At 40.4% G+C, this 13,405-nt stretch overlaps 1 protein-coding gene across 1 annotated transcript in view; it reads right to left on the reverse strand.

Moving 5' to 3' along the window:
- The window catches only part of myom2a (myomesin 2a), a 138,001-nt gene that overhangs the window by 60,158 nt on the left and 64,438 nt on the right, over positions 1-13,405 (reverse strand). The window contains exons 19-21 of the mRNA XM_061229219.1: positions 6,326-6,452; positions 3,141-3,319; positions 2,849-2,963 (exon numbers count right to left, since the gene is read on the reverse strand). Of these exons, the coding sequence (XP_061085203.1) occupies positions 2,849-2,963; positions 3,141-3,319; positions 6,326-6,452 (421 nt within the window). The remainder of the gene's footprint in view (positions 1-2,848; positions 2,964-3,140; positions 3,320-6,325; positions 6,453-13,405) is intronic.

Genomic DNA, 13,405 nt, shown 5'->3' on the forward strand with positions numbered 1-13,405 from the left:
AGCTGTTTTGTTCCTTCGTGGAGGGAGGGCGGGAGGGAGTCCACAAAGATTGGATTCCGGGGCAAAGAGTGGAGGAGGGTGGTAGTGGATTTAAGGATTTAATTTAATTTAGCACTCACTCTTATCAATTTCTTCATCAATGATGAGACATCAATTTCATATAAATGGTGTCATATGCGGGCAGTACAGACAACATTATAGACAATTTCTACAAGACTATTTTTATATGAAAAATGTAAGTGGTAAGAAATGTTGGATTCACAAGCTTTTTCTGACAATTTTGACACTCTTTCCACTTGAGCCGGAACTGTTTCAACTTTGAACTGTAATCGCCAGGAATGTCTTAAAACTGTACTGATGGTCTATAGTCATAGCAGAGACATGTATCTTCTGTCTGGATTAAAATTATTTGCTCTAATGTGAGCATATATTTTTTTCATTTATATTAATTTTATTTATCTGCAAATACTATCCTGCCAGTTTCCCTCAGGCTCAGGTAATGTTTGATTTGCCTATAACCTATGTTGAGTAAAGCACAACATAGGTTATAGGCCTGTGAAAGTTGAAAATACATTGCTTTGTATCAAGCCCCCGGAGTAAAACAAACGTGCAGTTATCCAAGATGATTCAAAGCTAGATTATTAAATGGAGTAGGGTGGGACACTTTTTGTTCACAAAAATGGCAGTGTAGACATTTTTCTCTCCACCTCTCCTCAAACTGTATAAATTGAAGACATCACCACTTTAAATTACTGAACTAATATTTAGTCGCATAACCATTGTTTTTGCTGCTGCGCATCTGTGTTGCATTGAGTCAACCAACTTCTGGCACCTAGAAATAGGTATACGCATATGGCAACATAATCTCTTCAAGTATTTTGATGCATTCAAACTGATCCGTGATCTCTGGTATACGAACCAACACCGTAGTATGAAAAACATCCCCATACCATGATTATGCGCCACCATGCTTCACTGTCTTCACAGTGTACTGTGGTTTGAATTCAGTATCCAGGGGTCGTCTGACATACTGTCGACGACCACTAGACCCGAAAAGAAAATTCTTTGTAACAGCACTTCTGACTATTCTTCGATTCTTCGACTATTTCAACAGCAGTTGCTTGTTTTCTTCCGCTTGTTTGGGTTTTTTGTTGCCATTTTAAAGCATTTGAGAATTTCAGCTGAGCATCTTATAATTTGCTGCACTTCTTTATAAGTTATCCCCTCTCCAATCAAGTCCCCTCTCCCCGTTGTTCCTCCGAACAATGTTTGGAACGGCCCATTTTACTGAGCAATTCAGAAGGAAATATATTTTATAACAATGTGAAACATTTGCTTTACATTTTCTTCCTTAATAAAAGACTATTAATGACACCGTGCAGAAATATCACTACTACTAATAACAGTGGTTCATCAGGTTACTGATGTTGTACTGCTATTTTCTTGAACACAACTGTATATAGCCTGTTATTGTCCTTAAGACGAAAAGAAGCAACGAAACCTACCGCCAAAAAATATTCGATGGACTACGATAGTTATTATGCAGCCCTATTGTAAATAGTCCTTAATTTTTTTCAATTATTCATTTTCATTTTCCTTGTTAATTAAATAGGTGACTCCAAGATGCAAGAGATCTCTGTCCTTTTCCATCCTCTTCCTGGCATGTGTGCAACCATTCCATTTGTTTATTTTTTTAATTATTATGATTATTGCCTGCCCTTACACATTCAGTGCAAAGTATCTTTAACAGTTTATGTATATTTTTGTACCCATTACCAGACTTGTGACGATTGCTTCTGAATTGACAGTTCTTTTGCCTATCCCATGCTGATAGATGACAAAGGGATTTTGCTTATTTGTTACATCATATTTATTATATGTATTCTACTGAAACAGTATAAACAGTTTATTTTATTTCTCAGGAAGTGATGGAATGACGCAATATAGTTCCTTTACACTGAGATTAACTAAATGAAGTGCCATTTGTTTGATTTTATTTACACATTTTTTAGGGGTGCCGATAATTTTGAAACCTATGGTTTTCAGGAAAAAAGATTACTTAATAAAAAACATTGAAACATAAGAGTAAAAGTGTTGAAGTAAAAGTATATCATTTTCCCATATTAGATTATTATTATTAGATATTAGATTATTGTGTTGTTTATTATATGCAGCCTTTTTCTTCATTTTTATCAAGGGTGCCAATAATACTGGACTGTATTTTGTGAATAAACATTGATTCACACCAATTTATATCAGTAGCTATAGAGTTGTTTTTTTATTTTGTATGAACCCTTTTGATTTGCCATCTCCGATCCCACCAAAATTTGGAATGGACCATTTGGGAATTATGTACAAGCATTCTCATATACACCCCCTGCTATACGCCCCCTCAAGATGACAAGCAGCCAGCTGCTGATTCTCATACCACAGCCACAAGCTGCACACGCGCAGAGCAGGGCAGAAGAGACCCAATCATAAGCGTGCACAGAGAGAAAGCTCCGGGTGCCCAGACGGCCAACAGGGATTATCACCCTTTTTCTTGTTTAAACCTATATCTCATATTGCCTGTTGCAGATTGGCCCTGTAAGATATTGCTGCAATTATATAAAAATAAGGTAACATTGAATGGTATTGTACTGTATCAAGCAGTGAACACTGCTACCCCTGCCTTCCACATATCCCTCAGGTGATGCACTGCTCCTGCAGGGCTGCCAACCATAATCAGCACTGGCACAGGCCAGATTCAATCACAGAGTATGAACCCCTTAAATTGGTCATTTTTAATATAGAGCAAGTGAAGATAACTGTAGGCCTAGTTGTAGCTACTGTATTGGTGCTGGGGTACCTGGCAGTGCCTTGACACAGACTGGTTCAGAGTCATCAGAGGCCTTTCCAACCCCTTGAGCGTTAACTGCACGCACTCTGAAAACGTAGGTTTCACCTTTCTCCAGGCCAGACACCTGAAAGTCAGATTGATAAAATCTTTTAATCAGCAAGCATGAAATATTAGCCATGTTGGGAACATCCTGTATTTTTCATCTCAAAATGTAACTAGAAATGAAATTATAAGCTTAACAACAGCTTGACAACATTTTAATAGGTTACATTAAGGCCTATTGTAGGGGTGTTTAATTTACCTTCAGGTAACGGTGCTTGACAGCAGTTTCATTCACTGTGGTCCACTGACCATGTCCCTTCTTGGATACATCCACAAAGTAACCAGTTACTGCACTTTGACCTATGTACACTGGGGCCTTCCACTTAATAAGCAAAGAGTCGTTCCTAACCTCCAAGAATGACAGATCGTGGGATGGACCTGATAATAAAAACAAAACACACAGTGAAATATGTAAGAGACAATAATACAATGCAAAAACTAGAGAAAAGAGGGAAAGGGACTCTACAGACAGGTATTTCTTTCATAAGCAAAATATTTTGACATTTTAAGTCAGGGATGGCTTCTATTCCTCCTATTTCTTTTTGAATGCAAATGAGTTGTGGACACTGATCATAATATTAACTCATTTTTTTTATATTGCATGAATGCCAGTTCCCAGTTGTCAGACCAGGCCACACAATGAAAGTACTGGGCTGAGTTTTAAAGTACCTGGTTCTGGCATGTCCTGGGCCACACAATGAAAGGGAGTGGCGGGCTGGGTTTTCACCCCGAGTATGGCCAAAAATCTGACATATTAGAGACCAAGGGCGGCTACTCACGTATCGCAGTAAGCCAATGATACAGCGACTGATGAGCCAGCAGTGGCGACTGATTAGCTGTCATCTGTCACGTCCATTCCCTTTTTCCTTGTTTCCCCATTTTCTATGTGCTTTCAATGCTCTTTCGCCAGTCATTAGCTGTGTCTCAAACCGCAAACTTCTGTGCTCCGCACTACCAAGTCCACACTCCAGTCAGCGTTTGGGAGTCCGCACTTGGAGCACGAAAGCATGGTAGTTTGGGACGCACTTCATGGCAAAACTTGACCCGTTACCTTCAACCTCTGATGTAACTACGTAATTCCACTTAGTAAATAAACATCAGATGAATGTGCTGTACAAGTACATCTGAAATAGTCTGATAAATATATGTAGCCTACACTCAGAAATAAAGGTACAGTGAAATGTGTTTAATTACTTCAGTTCCTTTTGCTATTGTTCAAGAAGCGGTGTTGACGAAGCCATGTCAGTGGGGGCAATGATAGCTACCTGATATTAATTGCAGCTTGGGACAACTTTCAGTGAAAATCTAAATAAAGATGCTATTGCCTTGTGAGCGACTATCTGTTTTAATTATTTTCATGAGGTTTAGGAGCTGGGTGCTTCGTAGGCTATTCAGTTATTCAAAATGGAGCCGGTAATGCACGTGGCTATGCAAAGTCGTTATAGTGTCATTTGCAGCGGAATGGAAAGATCCTTGCAAGGACCGGAAAACTGCAGTGATGAAGAGAGCAGTGCTTCGCCAAACAGCTGTGCTACTTTGCTACACTGGTTAAGATTATCACATTACATACGTTTAATCTTTAAGACGAGTGTTGTTTTTGATCACTTATTGTGCTGTTCATTCACATTGAACCACTTTATTCGCATAGAAGATTCTCATAATGTACCATCTTTCCCACAGTTATGGGAATTATTTGTAATTATAGCTGGATTTTACTGCAGGTAACAAATAAGACACCTTTGCTATCTTTTATTTTTGTATGTTATGGACAAGTTATTTGCACACTTGCTGTTTGAGCAATCCAGCCAGCTACTAACTCTTCAGAGCACACAGGAATACATACGTAAATAAGATTACGAATATGAATATTGGCTAAAATAGCTAGGTTACCTAGAGCTAGCTGTGTTGGATTAACGTTAGCTAGCAAGCTCTGTTAGCTACAGCAAATTGCATTGCAATACTGTTAACAGCTGACGTTAAGACAGTTAGTTACATAGCTTTGTGTTGAAACACTAAATGATGTGACAAACGTTTAAAAATGTGTGAAAATGTTAACGTACAAAAATATAAACTGCTTCAATGCATAATATTGAGGGATTTGAGCCTACGATCTTGCTGCCGTCATCCACCATTATGCAACAAATTTCTTGTCTCGACAGTTTCCTGAAAATGAATTCTGGGATTTTTTTCCAGTTGAACATGCAACGTTGTGCACTGCAAATATTGAACAAATGGAGTGCGCATCCAGGCACTTTATCCCTGCTAGCACTTCCAGACTTTGGTTTGGATTCATACGCCAAGATGGATGCCTGCTCGCTATGTGCACATCACATCATATCTGTATTTCCTTCCTGGCAATTGTTTCACCTATTTCTCATTGTCTTTCATCAGTGTTGCTTATAAGCCTGCCAGTGTCTGTCTGTCTTTCTTTGCTAGTTTGCTTTGTTACCTGTTTCTTCCTCATTGTTCTAGCCTCTGCTTCCCTGTCCAGGTTGTCTGTGTGTTCTTTGCCCTGCTTATTTTTGTTTTCTCTCCAGCCACCAGCCTGCTCCTCTGCCCTACCCCGGATCCTACCCTCGTTGACCCTGGGCCTCATTCCCCGGCTTCGACCTCCGCCTGTTCCTCGATATCTGCCTGCCTAAGTCTGCATGGCTCCAGTGTAGATATTTTATTTCAGGAGGGGAAATAAATATAAACTGACACAACAGGTTGTGGCCATAAAAAACTCTATTGCAAAAGAAACAAAAATGCCACAAAACATTCTTTATGGAGTGTTCTGGAGTATTAGTTTCACACATTCAAAAACAATAGCCTGTTGGTCAGAAATATGGACTGAAAATGCTTGGAATTTGTGAATAGCCACTAGGCTACCCTGCCGACCATTTAAACCTATTGGTATCCGAATCAAATAGCATTGCATTATTGTCCACAACAAATTCCCAAGGGTTATTTGATTTCAATTCGGTTTGCTATTAAAATATTGTTTCACGGTCGCAAATGTCTAAACACACCTTAACCAATGTGAATTTTCAGGCTGTAAAATATAACATTATTTTTTTCAAACAATAAAAGAGATTTATATTTGTAGTTTAGCTCTAGAAACCTTGTTCTATTGTATGCTTAAATTTTTTTTCTGTTTTATGAACGGATATCAAAGTTAATGAGTGTAACACTAACACCTGTACGCCACCCACCACCTTGTATTTGTCTGAGTCAGGGACAGTTGTAACCGTGCCATGGGATATTTGTAACACTCATGTACACGTATTTGGAGTAAACCGCATTGCACTATCCTCTGAGCACTGGACTGGGTTTTAAAGTACTTGGTTCTGGCATGTCCCAAGCCACACAAACAATGGAGCACTGGGCTGGGTTTTAAAGTACCTGGTTCTGGCATGTCCCAGGCCACACAATGAAATGAAGCACTGGGCTCTGAGGGAAGTCCCACTCCAGCCATATTCCCAGCTTGGACGGTAAACTCATAAGATGAACCCTCCTTCAAATCTTCAACCTACAGTGGAAAAAATGTAAGAATGTAAGAAATCTAGATTCACACATTGGTGTATATTTGGGATCAGTGTCCAATGAGTTTGGAGGCATTTGGGTGAACTATATCAGATAAGATGCTTCTGTACACTTATGAATTAACACTTACTGTAACTGTAACCAGGCCATCTTTTTTATGCCTAAAATATAAAACCCCCACCACCGTATTTCACAAATGGAGGGGGGAGGCTTTGGTTCTTGGGTAGTTATTTGCATCTGGGACAGCAAGACATTTTGTGGTTTCAGCAAAAGGCACCATAATATGAATATGACAAACTCCTTCCTTTACTAATCAAATTGAAACTTTGTATGCCATGTCTTTCGGTCATCCTCCAATTGGATGTATAGTAATAAAGTCAAAAATATGGCCACCATCAAGCAATCAGCTTTCAATACAGATGTGACAAGCTGTGACAGGCTTAGCAATGGCTGATCATCATTAATCTTAATAAAGCTAGGGAATAACACATAATTTTGGGGCAGAGACTGAAAATGTTTGTACCATTCATCAGATATACAGTGGGCTCCAGAAATATTAATAAAAAATGAGAAAACCGAACAATTATTGTAGATAAAATCAAACAAAGTGAAATTTGTAATACAATTTTACTTTAATCATTTAGTTAATCTCAGTCTAAAGTAACTATAAGTCATTACATGACTTTCTGTGTAATAAACGAGGTAACAAGCATGCAATATCCCTTTGTCAACCAGTCTGTAGGGTCGGGGACTGGCGGAGAGCCAAGAGCGACTAAGGGTAATCCCTTTAGCCACAAAACTCCAGAAGGTATACGAAACAGAAAATGTCTGGAGACAACTCCAACCAAAATAAAAGGAACAGCCCAAAAACCAGAAAATAAAGCAACCCTTGAAAACCAGGGCGAACAACCCAACGAAAAGGAGTGCTAAAATTGAGCACCGCAAAACCCCGGACCGGGGACAAAATAAAATGACCTAGTATAAAAGACTAGGCGAGAGAACAAAGAACCTTGAGTCGCAGCTCAGGAAAAACACAAACCAAAAATACAGATACCGGGGACAACGTCCCTCACCCGCAAGCTCACACGAGCTGTAAAAGAAAAGAAAACAGAACAGAACCTTACGGAAGGTGTCAGCCGTGCACACAGCACCAGCTAGCTGAGTGTCCTCCTTACCCTATATATTTTCTTTCTTATTTCTTTTTAAATGAGACGGCAAAACCAGAACCTGCACGATACCTGACTCATCACAAACAGAGTCTTACCGCGTGCATACCGGCTTGGTAACAGAGCGAACAGTGAATACCAAAGCGCCGACGGAATGCCAGCAAGCGCTTTAAATACCCACCAGAGGTAGGCTCCCCTGGCACTAATGAGGGCCAGGTGAAAATAATAAGCCCCTGGTGGCCACACCCGGTGCTACCTCCCAACCCTGACACCATCAGCATGGGAAAAACCAAAGAACTGTCAATTCAGAAGACACAGATGGTAATTGAAAGTCGGATAATGGATACCAAAAATACATAAATGGTTAAACATACTACTTAGCACTGTAAGGGTAATAATAAAAATAAACATTAGGAATGGTTGCAAACTTGCTAGAAAGAAGATGAAAGTGCATATTATCCCTGCGGATGGTAGGGAAAATGGTGAGGGAGGCCATTAGTAACCCAAGGATTGCAGTTTAAGAATTGGTTGTGTCTTGGGGTCACCAAGTCAAAAAAAATATATATTGGCATATGATCTGGTTGCCTCTGCTCGGAAGTCTTAGTCATATGCAAATTGTCCAGCAGGGACAACAGGGCTAGGGGAAAACTACTCAGGCTCCCAACTCCCAACTCAGCCGACCTAGTACTGGGAATGGCAAAGTGATAACGAAAGACACACAAGACTCTAATTCCACTGGCGAAAAAGGATTACTGACCCTAACAGTAGAATATATGAAAAACATTAACACTCTAAACCGACAAAGCAGGTTTAATTAAAAAGAGACAGGAATACATTAAACACATTAACCCTGTCCACCACATTATGTCCTCACTACCCCGAGGTAACGAAAAGTTGCTGCGTCTTCAGCTCCCACACATTTTCGCCACAACAGGTAAATGAGTATTGTCAGTCACATCCTTCACACAGGGGAAAAATGAAAATAAAAAGGCTAATGTGCAATGGAACATGAAGAAATAACACACAAGCCCCAACTTAAATAGAAAGACACACAGCTGACTTTCATTGGTAATCAGACCACACATGGGGAGACAATTGGAATCAGTCGTCAGCATGAGGATATTGATTATCTGAGCGCCACTCATTTTCAAGTGAAATAGATTGCCAAATTGGCAGAAAGTGGCTTGAGCCCCATCTGGCGACAAAAAAAGGTCATGGCTGTCATCTTTGCCAGGGGTGTTTGCACCTGTTTTTTGGGGCTATATAGGACTGTGCAAAAGTTTTAGGCAGGTGTGAAAAAATGCTGTAAAATAAGAATGCTTACAAAATTAGAAATGTTAATAGTTAATTAACAAAATGCATGAACAGAATAAGTGAATGAACAAAAGAAAAATCCAAATCAAATCAATATTTGGTGTGACCACCCTTTGCCTTCAAAACAGCAATTCTTCTAAGTATACTTGCACAGTTTTTGAAGGAACTCGGCAGGTAGGTTGTTCCAAACGTGTTGGAGAACTAGCCACAGTTCTTCTGTGGATTTAGGCAGCCTCAAATGCTTCTGTCTCTTCATGTAATCCCAGACAGACTCGACGATGTTGAGATCAGGGCTCTGTGCGGGCCATACCATCACTTCCAGGACTCCTTGTTCTTCTCTACACTGAAAGTAGTTCTTAATGATATTGGCTGTATGTTTGGGGTCGCTGTCCTGCTGCAGAATACATTTGGGGCCAATCAGATGCTTCCCTGATGGTATTGCATGATGGATAAGTATCTGCCTGTACTTCTCAGCATTGAGGAGACCATTAATTCTGACCAAATCCCCAACTCCATTAGCAGAAATGCAGCCCCAAACTTGCAAGGAACCTCCACCATGCTTCACTGTTGCCTGCAGACACTCATTCTTGTATCACTCTCCAGCCCTTCGGCGAGTAAACTGCCTTCTGCTACAGCTAAATATTTCACCTGATTTTTACTCATCAGTCCAGAGAACCTGCTACCATTTTTCTGCTCCTCAGTTCCTGTTTTCATGCATAGTTCAGTCGCTTGGCCTTGTTTCCACATCGGGGATATGGCTTTTTGGCCATAATTCTTCCATGAAGACCATTTCTAACTAGACTTCTCCACACAGTAGATGGGTGTACCTGGGTCCACTGGTTTCTGCCAATTCTGAGCTGATGGCACTGCTAGACATCTTCCGATTGCGAAGGGAAGTAAGCATGATGTGTCTCAAGTTTCCTTGGCTGAACACTGTGTCTACGGTCCTCAACGTTGCCCGTTTCTTTGTGCTTCTTCAACAGAGCTTGGACAGCACATGTGGAACCCCCTGTTTGCCTTGAAATTTCTGCCTGGGAGAGACCTTGCTGATGCAGTATAACTACCTTGTGTCTTGTTGCTGTGCTCAGTCTTGCCATGGTGTATGACTTCTGACATTAAACTGTCTTAAGCAACCTCACCTTGGAAGCAGTTTGCCGTTGAGTTTGCCGTTCTTCACCCAGTTTTAAACCTCCTACACAACTGTTTCTGTTTCAGTTAATGATTGTGTTTAAACCTACATATTAAATTGATGATCATTAGCTCCTGTTTGGTATAATCGGCAAATCACACACCTGACTATATGCCTACAAAATCCCTGACTTTGTGCAAGTGTACCGAGAAGAATTGATGCTGGTTTGAAGGCAAAGGGTGGTCACACCAAATATTGATTAGATTTAGATCTGATTCTTCTGTTCACCCACTTTGCATTTTGTTAATTGATAAAAAATAAACTAATAACAATTCTATTTTTGAAGGCATTCTTACTTTATAGCATTTTTTCACAACTGCCTAAAACTTCTGCACAGTACTGTACAGTTTATAATGGAAAAATAAAATGGTTGATTCTATCAACTACTATTCCATTAATAACGCGCACTACTGTTACATTTAGTAATAGAGACCAAACCAGAGTTACATTCGGAGCTTAGGCTACTCCATTTAATTAGTGAACACACACAACAACCAGTTGCCAAAACGTGACGTTAAAACAAGACATCCAAACATATGATACTGCAATGTCGCAGCAGTGCCAGGCATCTTGAAAATAAAGCTTATATCAATAACTTTGTTATGTTTTAGTTTACAGCACATACAGTTTACAGCCTTTGGTGCATATTCATCAATATCCCTTTTTCACAGCCGGAATTTAGCAGACGCTCTTATCCAGAGCGACGTACAACAAAGTGCAAAATCATCTAAGTGTTTAAAACATCTAAATGTAACATTATATTTTGAGTCGATTTTGCAATGGAAATTTGGCAACCCTGTGAGCTAGTAGTTGCTAACATTAGACTTAAACTTAAAAACGGAAGGTGTTGGTGTCTGAAGTGTGCGTTGTCCAATGCATTGCATCGTCATATTAATTTATAGTAAATGTTTCTGTGACTGTGTGGTGGGGAAGCTGTTGCTAACAAGAGACGATGAACCCGGGGGGAGCGTGTCTATGTTCCCACAGCCCTATGTTCCCACAGCTCTATGTTCAGTTGACTTCACACTCAGCAGGCTGCTTGCATGGGACCTGAAGAAATCCAGTGTATGTTTGTGCAATTTAGACACAGTACACGTTCAATTATCTATAAGTTTTTAATGAACAAGCAAACAAGCGAAATAAGAAAAAAAAATACACTATTTATGCAGTTCACTTAAAACTGGAAAGGGCTCTACATCAGTACTTTTCAACCTTTTATGTGCCAGGAACAGGCATCTGCAAGTGCTGTCCTTTGAGGACTATTTTGACATCTAAATATATCAAGTTCAGTTTACACGATCAATAATAAACATTTAATTTTGAAAAAAAATTCAATCTTAGAAATGTGGGAACATAGAGCTGTGGGAACATAGGGCTGACCCCAACCCGGGGGCAGGCTAATACAGCTCAGTCAAAAGTATTCCTTGAAACATAGTTCACACACATATACACATTGTTTTATACAGACGGTTTCACTTTTTGTAACTCATGTTAAGATTAAACAGGTAAAGATTTAATGGGGATTTGCCTGCACAACATAGTGCAAAACGGTAGTACTTCAGGTGCTGTTTGGAAAATTCTGAGCTGACACAGTTCTGAACAACTGTTACTTCTGAATAATTCACATGTATCCAAGTGTTTTTGTGTCTGGGATCACCAATAAGCAATAATCATAAATTACCATCCCCAGGAGTAAAATTACCATTGAACGGACTTCTGGTGGACGCAGCTACTTCCCTATGTTCTGTTTGGGACACAGTGAGTCTACGTTAGTCTAGCTAAGTTAACTAACTTGGCTAGATGATCTGTTACCAATGTTTTATCATGATATGGCACCTAAAATGCAATTGACAACTGAAAGTGAAGCATATTGCCAGAATTGTATTTTATGTAGGCCAGAATTACACCATATAGCTATATACAAACTTATATTCCAATAGCAATAACCCAAATATTGGGTTTGCCTGGATATAGCTAGCTACGTCCGAGACATCATTGTGTTTTTTCACCAGAAAACCAAGACAAGATTTCACCGGACCTTTTACCACAAAAATGTTAGCGGCTAACATTAGCTATAGGTAGTTTTACCATAATGTTATTAGGTTTACTTTGTATTTCTTCCAAGTTGACATCATTTAAGGCTGTCGGCTTGAAGAAATGGTATCTGACCTCTAACAATAAACTATTATTTCTTGCAGTTGCTGGCTTAATGGTAACGTAAACTCACTGTGTTCTGGACACCAAGTGAGCTCACTATGTTCCGAACAGTCCAACTTTCATGATGAATACATAAAAAAATACTTCTAGATCAGCTTTGGTTTTTGTGTGTGTGTAAAGTCTTAATTCCTTCCGTTTTCCTAAAAGGCACCCGAGGTGCTTATTGTGCGGAAATCTACTAACCGGCGATCTACCCTGCCAAGTCCCTCCCTCTGGAGCAGCGAGCCAATTATGCTGCTCCTCATGAGCCGGCCAAACTTGGCTTTTGGCAGGACCGGGAATCGGTCCAGTCTCGGTGTGCAACTGCAGCAAACTGCAACCGCAAGGCATCTTAGCCTGTTGCGCCACTGTAGCCCCTTGAAATGCCTTTTTAAAGAGAGATGTCTCATCCAGAGCGATGTTGATTAGATTAAGCAGGAGATCCTCCCTTGCCTAACGGCCGTGTGGCTACACCGGGGATCAAACCCCCGACCTTGTGGGTCCCAGTCATGTACCACTACGCTACAGGCTACCCTAGGTAGGCCTGTTATTAGGTCGACCTGTACACCAGCTTGTTAATGAAAATAATTAATCAGCCTCTAAATGCATAAATGAATGGTGTGAAAAACAGAAACTTGCAGTGAGCAGCAGTTCTGTGGGCAAAGATCTGTTGTTAATGAGAGGTCAGAGGAGAAGGGCCAGACTGGTCGTAGCTGACAAGAAGGTGACAGTAATGCAGATAACCACGCATTGCAACAGTGGTATGCAGAAGAGCATCTCTGAGCACATAATGCCTCAGATCTCTAAGTGCGTAGGCTAGATCAATAAGTAAGTGGGGGTGACATGGCTCAGGCAGTAAGAGCAGTCATCTGGCAGTTGGAGGGTTGCTGGTTCGATCCCCCGTCCAGGCTGTGTCGAAGTGTCCCTGTGCAAGACACCTAATCCCAAAATGCTCCTGACAAGCTGGTCGGCGCCTTGCATGGCAGCCAATCGCTGTCGGTGTGTGTGTGTGTGTGTGTATGAATGGGTGAATGAGAAGCATCAATTGTACAGCGCTTTGGATAAAGGCGCTAT

The sequence above is a fragment of the Conger conger genome, chromosome 2 (genome assembly GCF_963514075.1).
Source record: "Conger conger chromosome 2, fConCon1.1, whole genome shotgun sequence".
NCBI lineage: Eukaryota > Metazoa > Chordata > Actinopteri > Anguilliformes > Congridae > Conger > Conger conger.